General features: G+C 33.1%; 1 protein-coding gene across 10 annotated transcripts in view; it reads left to right on the plus strand.

Moving 5' to 3' along the window:
* Positions 1-9,698, plus strand: part of LOC113510873 (casein kinase I) — a 55,956-nt gene extending 46,258 nt beyond the window's left edge. For 7 of the 10 annotated variants that reach the window (XM_031907224.2, XM_031907219.2, XM_031907223.2 and 4 more), the window contains exons 12-13: positions 651-775; positions 2,454-9,698. In XM_031907224.2, the coding sequence (XP_031763084.1) occupies positions 651-775; positions 2,454-2,529 (201 nt within the window). In that variant the 3' untranslated portion in view covers positions 2,530-9,698. The remainder of the gene's footprint in view (positions 1-650; positions 776-2,453) is intronic. The other 3 variants (XM_026894418.3, XM_026894417.3, XM_026894419.3) reach the window with 3 other exon arrangements.
* The last annotated feature ends 370 nt before the right edge of the window (positions 9,699-10,068 follow it).

A 10,068-nucleotide genomic window follows, 5' to 3' on the forward strand; every position in this document is an offset into this window, starting at 1 on the left:
ATGTTACATAAAATGTTGTACAGAGCAAATGTTCTGTTTACCTGAGTACCAATATACTGTATAAAATTATAATACTAGTTGTATCCTGCGGCTTTATCCGCTTGATTACCCGGTTATAAGTATTCGAATATGGTTATAACCAGCACATTCGAACTCCTTTATATTAATCATCGTGTTTAAACGTTATTATCTGTGTAAATCCATCCAACCTTTTGTTCGAAATTGACTAATAAACATCCGAAAAATAATCATTAAAAAATAAATACCCTATCATATTTTCATTTTTATAATATTTGTCGAATAATCTGTGATTACATAACATGTAAATTGTTCCTAATGGATTACAAATATTTCGGGATTGTATTTATTTAATTAATTTTTAAATACTTTTTAATAATCTTATAAGAATCTATCGCTACTTGTCATATTTAATAATTAATTTAACAACAAATCTGATATTCATACAAACAATTATGAAATTCAAATTAATTTTATTAAGGAGAAAATGAATAACTTATACATAATTAATCCATACAAAAAAATTACTACACATTAATTGGTGTTCAAATTGATTTTGTTCAGAAGAGTAATGTTTATAAACTTTTTTTTTTTAATTTTATAATTAAAAATACACATGGCCGTTTGCACAGGTGGTGAGTTCGACCAACGGGGAGCTGGGGGCCGATGACCCCACGGCTGGGCAAAGCAACACCCCCATCACCCAGCAGCAGCACGAAGTCGATGTGATCGACGACACCAAGTCAGTGTTCCAACTGTACGGATACCTTTTTCTTTTTATTTATTTTAAGCCGCTTGGGTTGCTTTTCATTTATCCTTTCATTTTCCTTAATACATCCTTTTTATTTCTCTTAATACAACCATAAGATAAGGAAGAACCAGTAGTCCAAAGCCTTTACAATGTCACGAATGAGTATGTAATCATTCGTGACATCATAAATGCGTCCTAAATTACCATGTGATAATTCAGGACGCGTTTTTCTACTTAGACGAGTCCGTTGGACGACTGGTAGGTGATAGTTTTCTACACTATGATACTATTTAATCATTTATTCAAGGAAATCTTGGTTTCCTGGTGTTAAGACACCAAGTTGATGGTCCAACTCTATCGATTCCTTTTTATTTATTTCATAAGCAGCTCAATTTGCGTTTAATTTGTCCTTTAATTTTCGTTAATGCATCCCTTTTTCATTTTTCTTAAAATTACATACAATAATCCCATTAAGTACCCATTGATTAAACATCAATTATTATGGATACCTTATTCATTTTAGTTTTTTTAAACCGCTCGATTTATGTTTCATTCGACCTTTTTATTTTCGTTTTTACGTCCATTTTATTTTATTTTTCCAAACAACTTGAATCATTAGATTATTAAGTGTCCAGTTGTAATAAGACACCAAGTCAGCGTACCAACTGTACAAACACCTTGTTTGTAGGATAATAATGCAATACAATATTGTATGACTCACGACAGAGTTATATAGTGTGTATGTACTGCATCCCTGAATTTAAAACGAACAAAGACAAATAATAATCCTTTTTATATATTTTGAACCGTTTGAGTTGCATTTTATTTATCCTTTCCTTTTTCTTAATATGTTAATTTTAATTTTTTACGTAATTCATACGTTTATTAAGATTCATTCTCGATCTAGTAGAAAACAAAATTGATTCATGTCTTCGTGATTTTATTACTATACATAACGGTCGCTAACACGCACGTGACACGCCTAGTGTTGCAGGCGTCCATAGACTACAATAACCATTTACCATCAGATGGGCTGTATGCTTGTTAGTCCAAATACGTGGTATAAAAAAAAACAACAACAACAGAATATACTCGTATGAGTATATTCGTTTGAAGTAGGTGACTTGGATACTAGAGTTAAAAAAGTTGCATTTCGTATATTTTATTACTATTTATTTCATGTTTTTGGGAATTTTTTATCCCCTAGACATCGTTATCATCTGTCATTCATGTACTAATATACATTTTCCCTTCCTCACATCGCTAAAAAGTCATCGCTTCACATGTATTAATTTTTTTATAATTAAAAATTTTAGTTATGTCAATTTTCCTACATTGTAATATATGTAATCCTTAAAGACCTCTCTTTACATTTTTTTTAATCTTTAGGTACATTATTTTCTAAGTATCTTAAATATTCTTTCACTTATATTTTTCAGTAATTATAATTATAAAATATTATGGAATAATAAGATTGAATTAATATTTTATACTAATTTATTGAAATGGCAAACAAGCTAACTGTTTTGTAAGTCTTCATAGATATTAGACGACGAATTCATAGATATTAAATTAATGGCAACGGTTCGCTAACCGTTTTCGAGCTTGAACTCGAGCATTATGATCTATTACAAATATACCGTATCAACTTGAACAATGGCAGACTCTGTAAATCGTCATGCAGGCAATCCGTCTATTCCAGGTGCTGCTGTTTCTTCAAGCGCAAAAAGAAGAAGTGCGCGGCGCGAGCGGGCAAGTGACGCGAGCGTACGTGACCCGCCCCCGCGCCCGCGCCCGCCCCCGCCCCCGCCCCCGCTCCCGCGACCGCTCATACCATACACCGCGCCCCCTCCGCACCGCGCCCGCCCTCCTGCCACCGGCGTTCACACGCGTAAGCGTAAACCTCTTCATACGGCCCACAGACATAGATAGAAATAGACTACACTATTGAAGCTATTAAAACAACAATAAAACGTCAATGACCTGAATCTGTCAACTGTCATTTTGAAAAGTACGATCTGTAGGAAAATAATTTTGCCTACCTCTATAACTTTTTTTTTTATAATAATAAATCTCTGAATTACAAAAATATTCTACTATATCTTAGTTTATTTATTTGACAGCTAAGATATGGAAGAAATGTCCCAGTATGTAAATAACGTTGATTCTATTTATATTTCGATTGCACTTAAATTAATCTGTAAGTTTTTTAAGTCAATAAATAATCTCAACTCTACTATAAATTTTATGTGGAAACTCCGAACCGTAACTTAACTGTGGTATACAAGTAGATTCTTTTAAATGTACTTAGTGAAAATGTTAGCATGTGAAGTACAGTTACGTTATCTATTTATATCCATGTCTGTGATATTGCCGCACTGGTGAAACTCGAGAGAGTTTATATTGTAAATCTGGAAACGTCTGTATTACATGTCAAAATTCTCTTGTTGTCTAAACCATGTACTTGCAATATACGTGTGTATGTATTGTTATTTAGTTGATTATGACAATTATATCTAGTTAAATTTAAAAACCTGAGCAGCGGAGGTAAACTGATTGTCCCTCTTCTGGCCAGGCCATTAAGTATGATGAATGTTTCAAGGCAATTGTAGAAACCTTTTTAAAGATCACTCAGAAATAATGAAATTTGTTTTTGATATTTGACACATAATATAGATGTTGCAAGATGTCAGTGTGACTTAACCAACTACTAATATATACCATGTAAGTGACAGTAAAGGAAAACTGTGGAAATAAATAGGAAACGTTCGTATCGACGCACCGCTAGATCTAATCTGCTTTAGCGTGATAAGTATCACGGTTTCAGGAGTTTGTTTAAACAACTTACTTTATCACACTTCTACACTTGGATCAACTTAAGATTATAATATGGCAATGTGGATAATTTATTAGATATTGTCATAGAAAACGTGTTCTAAGTTTGGTCTTAGGGTTACCTCAGCGTCAAAGTAGCCAATTCTAATTTATTACTAAATATCTACACAACTGTGAAGTCTGTAAACATACAAAAGGTTAATTTAATAAATACAGTTCATAAATGGATTAAAGTTAAATGTTATGTAGTAAGTAACGACAATACAATCGTCTGATTCTTTAAATAAGTGGCAAATAATTATATCGTTATATACGTTTACGTTACATAAAAAGTAGAAGACCTTGAATGTTGCTGTCTTGTTCTACATCATGCATTCAGCAACAGAAACCTAATTATAACTCCATTTGCCATTGATCTAGGAGGTTGGTTACATAAATATATTACAGAAAATTAAAAGAAATATGTATGGAATAATTTCATATATTTCCTGGATAAACCTGCCGATGTTTTTCAACGTGACAATCCTGAAACAAAAATTACAGTAGTCCCTCTCAATTTTATGTTCTAGTTGTAACTCATGGGTTTGTTCGTGTGAATTTCTTGTGAATTTCTCACAATAGGTAAATTGATTTGACCTCATCATCCTTTGCTAGTACTCCGCCAGTGTATACCGATAACGCTAGCGAGGTTACCATTCCAATGTAATTCAAATCCGTGATTGAACACCATCGAGTAACAAATATCCAACAATTGGAACGACATCTTTACAAACTATCACATTTATAAAGAAATAAATTTCATACTAACAACTCTAGTAGTTTTAGAGATGTTAGTATGTCATCGACTTAGAGTTTCAACGACTACTTATAAGTTTCAATTTTATTCGGATTGTCAAATATATTTAAACGTTTCGACTTTTGGAAATTGTTTTACTGATTTATTTAAATGTATTAACATGTATAGTTAGATATCAAACTGGTTTATTTAAAATTGTATATATTATAGTTTGCTTCAATTAATAAAAAAAAAAAATGAACAAAACAAAATTAATGAAAAGGTAACAAAGTTTTATTGAAATTAGCACAGAAACACTCTCTAAAGGAAATTAGTAACAAATCGATATATTTAATCGATTTATCGGTTTGTACTACTAAAAGACATCACTATCCTATGGTTTAGAGGTCAATTATTCGTTTATTTATATTTTTGTTAAGTTCTATTGAAATAGACAATATTTATAGCACAAGAAATCTAGACCAATTCTAATCTGCATTGTGAACTAATAAATAGTATTTTATAGCCCACTTTATGTTTGCAGACGTCCGGTTGATAAATCTATGAATAAATTGTTTTCGTGCACTGTCGATACGTTATTGCAAGCCAAAGAAATATGTTAATCGTCCTTGCAACAAGTATCGATTCTGGATATGAAAAATAAATGTTATTTGTACCGACTACGATTCCAATTATTGGAAGATTTGTTTTGTAAATAATATTTGTATTATTATTGGTATACTAATTTGTAATTAATAAAAATGAATTCATTTGAAGCATTTACAGGATTCTAACCTGTTTTCCTACGTTATAGTTTGTATAGTGTATAAATTTAGATAAAAGTAGAAAGATGTTTCCACTTGGTTTTAAATATCGCCTACTGTATGAATTGTATCAAAGTATCAAGTTAATAATCTAATCTTGTAAACAACACAGCCCATTCTTCAATTAGGTTTTTCTTTTTATATATTGATTTAATTTTTATATTATATTATATATATACGACATAACAATAAAACACAATTGCTATATGAACTATAACGGTTACTGTCGGGTTTTAAAGGTTTTTAGTGATCGTTTAAAAGGCATATCACATCAGTGTTGCCATAACCAAACGAAAGACAGCTGCTAAATTATTTAGCTCCATTTCTAACAGTTCTCGTTTGAAACTGCCAGTTTTGCGATTATTTATGTATTTGTGACAAAACTGTTATTTATGTTTGTTATCTTATAACTTTGTTAGTTATAGACCGATTTAGAAAATTCTTATTCTATCTGAAAGAATATACTTACAAATTGGTCCCATAGAAATTTTATCAAAATCGGTTCAGCTGTTAAATAAGTTTCAAACGAAAAATTGTTAGTAACTGAGTTACAGAATCCAGTGGCAGAATCATATGGGCGAAAATTCTTCGATAACGCGCGGTTTGCTATCTGTTGTCATACTATTTTCCATTGTTTTAAATAGTAGTTATCAACAGACATTTGTAATTGACATTAACGTTGCTCTCTGCCGGGTGATACACTTGCATTTTGATAGCAGCACGCCTCGATCACAGAGCACTTCGAATTATCGGATGTCAATTAATTTGCTAACATAATATCGATCAGTCGTACAACTTTACTGTCAAGTGTTGCTGTTTGTTTTAGTTGGTCGTTCGATTTATGATAACTCGATTAAATTACGTAATGTCGTACGATTAAACAATCGAGTTACAACACTAAAGGGTCTTATCAAATTAGGAGTAACATTATTTATTTATCGCCAATGCCTACGACGGCCGGGTGCGGTTGGCAGAATATTTGTTTTGTGTTCCCGTCCTTAGCGAAATAGTTCATTTTCATCGAAATCACGATATCCCATTTATGACTTGCGGGACGCGACATTACCTCGTCGCGGCGCGTCCCCCCTATGGTGTCCATTCCAACACATAGCTCGAGCAAATCTATAGATTTGTACATTACTTCATTACATTATTATTCAGCTGTAGTTATAAAAATACTTAGTAGTCGTGTATCGCTTTGTCTCATTTATAAATGGAGCAGTGAAATGTTATTTTTGTACGTCATTCGTTCACGTGAATGTATATGATTTTGTTACGTAAGTTTACTACCTTACCATACCCTAGAGAGTATCGTGACTACATAATAAATTTATGTGTGTTGTTAAGTCTGTTTCGTGCACGGTGCGTTGAATATTGCACACAATAAGCGGAAAGTATATATTGTTAATATAGGTTGTGATGTATGTTGGATCATAAGTCGATTGCATAATGGCAACAATTTATTTTTAATCAAAGAAATATGATTATACACGAAAGAGCAATAGATGCTGTGACACTGTTTTATGTGTGAAACGTTTCTTATTCGTGAGGTTTTAATGAGCAATTTAGTTAAATTATATATATATATGTATAATGCGGCGTCAATATCGATATTAGATATTTCACAATATTTATACGGGCAACATTGGCCTCACGTGGTTGTATAAGACGCCTCAATTCGCAATCATAACTATGCAGGTAATATTCAACACACCGGTTGTATGCGTATTTTAGATTTTAACTTTATTTAGTCATTGTTTACTAAGTTCCGTTTGCGCGATATACATATGCCTATTATTATGATAATTATTTAAATTGTCCCCCTTATTGTAGCGATGCTAAATTTCCTATCTTTATTTATGCCTATATTATAATTATAGTTTTAATAAATGAGATAACAACTAGTAATTCCACGCAATAAGTAGAGAACCTTTGTTCTTTATCAAATACTTATTTTGTGACGAACAGTCGTTTTCCAGTATGAAAGTGAAGGGTTCGTTGATCACTGTGACATATTGACATATATCGATATGTGAGGTCCGATCCACACTATTGTACCGGCCTCGGTCCGCTCTTGGTCTGCTAAAATATTATTACGTAAGAAACAATGGGGTCGATTCTGAAAATTTATATCTTAACCTATTATTTTAATTTAATAGTTTCACAAAAATACTATTTTAAGAACTATCATAAACTACACTTTTTAATTTGACTTAAATCTATTAGCAAAATAGTTCTTTAAAATAAAATTTTCGCTGTGATGTCAAATTGAATGGCACCTCAGAATCGGCTGCAATCAAGTTTTTATTAATTCCAATCTCGAACTTTGTGCTGACCATACTGAGTCTGGAGCTAGTGAACCGAGACCGGCATTGTAGCGAGGATCCCGCCTAAATGTTATGTATAACGTGCAATAATTTGTGTAGAAATTCATTACAAAAATGTTAACTTGTAATTCGTTTCAATCGATGTAACGCATCGGGTCCCGAGTGAACTGACTACATAGGTATTCCTACAAGACTGAACGAAACATTTCACCTGGTGCAAACAAGTATGGGCTCATGTCAATTTGATGTCGCTAATCACTGTTGTTTCACTATTAGTCTCGTGACTGAACAGTGCCGGCCCGTGGTTGGTTCTAGAACGGAGGATATGTATAAATATTGGCGCCTTTTACCAATTTTCATTCTTCATAACTACTCTGTTCATGTGAGATGTTCCGTTCACTGTAATAACCGTAGGGCCGGAACTGTGACTTATCATTATTTAAATGTATCATGCTACTACGATCACGGCCGTCGTCGGCGCAGTCATTCCAAAGTATTACGTCTGTTTACGTTGTTTTTAGTCATTTGTTGTGCGGACGGCGGCCGTGCTGTGTCCACGGTGCATATTGACTATTGGGGCTGATTTCTGTAGTTTATTTTTAAGATTGGAGTCGGATTGCGAATAGACTGAGTTACGAATGTCACACGCCACGCTCTGCATATACTTACTTGTAATTTTAACAGCCGCAAACAGTGGCTGCGTTGGTGTATAAATTGTACAGCTTAGAGAAAACACATTTGTATATTTTTGCTTGGTCTGGTGGCATGGATTCACAAGAGTGATTTGTGTATTATTAAGATTTTTAAATGTCATTCTAATCAGCGTGATGCTATTCCTGTCATTGTAGGAGAACAAATGGTCGCTTGTACCGACATGCTGAGGGTCGATTTTGTTGTGAATTCTTCAACGAGGCATGCCTTAGTTTATTATCTCAGTATAACGTCAGAATTGGATGACTGACTTAGCACCAAAGTTTATAATGCCTCGTTCGAAATTCAAAAATGTTATTCACGTCATACTTTACAATAGTACCCACAGATAGGGCATTATGCTGGTCGCACTAGCATTTGATATTTTGTATTAGTCACGGTTACATAGTCGACACATTATATCCCCAGCATTAGATTCATTTTGGCTAAGTATGAATGTGTTTATCGTAATCATCTTGTTGTGTCGTTTTCATATTTTTAGTGAAAAAAAAAAATAGATAATGCAAGTATTATATGTAAAAGGAAATTTAATATGGTTCCATAAAGATTTTTTGATAAATTATTGTGGACTGTTTGAAGTATGTAATAATTCGCATATAAAATAAATCGTTAATATTAATACAATCACTGCAATACAGTCGAAAATAATAACCATGTAAGTCTATAAAAGATAATTAATACCATAGTTGTACCTAATTGTTACTTTCTATTTGCTAGATAGAATAATCAAATTAGATTATTTGAGAAATTCAAAGTCAAATTGTGTGATCTGCGGCCGCGGACGTTCTCCGTGTATGTTTAATATAAATAACAAGTAAATTGTTGTCTAAAAGTTATGTCAGTACAAACTGTGTTGGTGGATGTGGTATGTTTGTAGTAAACACGGATACATGTATAATAATCATAACTAGCGGTGGCATTCACATCAACCAGCATTGATTTGTAATATTGTAGATATGTCACGATTAACGTTATAAATGCACCTTTTGTTTTTTTCATACTTCAACTAGAAGGGATGCTATATCAATTGCGAAGGCTTCTGGTGTGTAGAATGGCAAGCGAGAAGCCTACTAGCGCGGCGCAGTCAGCCGCCGGACCGGTGACTCGTGGCTGTATCGCCCTATAGTTAATTTAAATTATAATTTGAAATTTCGCTTACTAAGTAAGTCATGTTCAGTCGGTGGGCTTGTGGACGCTCGAGGAAGTTTTTCAAACATATTATTAACTTTATGTATAATAAATACATGATGCTTTGAAACTGAATTGAATTCTTATTGTAAGTATAAAAATAAATATTAATATTCTTAGAAACAGTTCTCAGTGTTTATTTTTTTCTGTAAGAGATGTACGGTAAAATTTTGCATACGCAATTCGAGTTATATTCAGTTAAGGTCACAACCTATCGGAAAATCGAAAAAATTGTTAACTCATAATTACATAAATAAAGCTTACTATAAGATATTAGTTTTATTCTTTTTAACTTATTTTACCTAATAACCCGTTGTCCCAATGCAGCTCTGAAGAGTTAAGAACAGTTCCCTAATAATGGTTTCCTATAGTAGACTCTCACTGGATGTGGATATCGAATGACATTCGAATACAGAATAATTTTTGTGCTAGTGGGGTACCCCGGGATCATCACTGATGTACATACACCCAGGTGTGTACATCAGTGAGTGATGATGGGTGAGAAATGAAAAGGCAAGTCAGTCCATCGTGATTAATACACCAGTGGGAGACTACAAAAGTCGTTTGCTTGGGTACTTCTGTCCCATTCGTGTTTCAACCGTGAAGCAGTTGGTTGCATAACTTTCGGTTTGGGATATG

Source organism: Galleria mellonella, unplaced genomic scaffold (genome assembly GCF_026898425.1).
Source record: "Galleria mellonella isolate WM207_F2 unplaced genomic scaffold, CSIRO_AGI_GalMel_v1 utg32, whole genome shotgun sequence".
Lineage (NCBI taxonomy): Eukaryota > Metazoa > Arthropoda > Insecta > Lepidoptera > Pyralidae > Galleria > Galleria mellonella.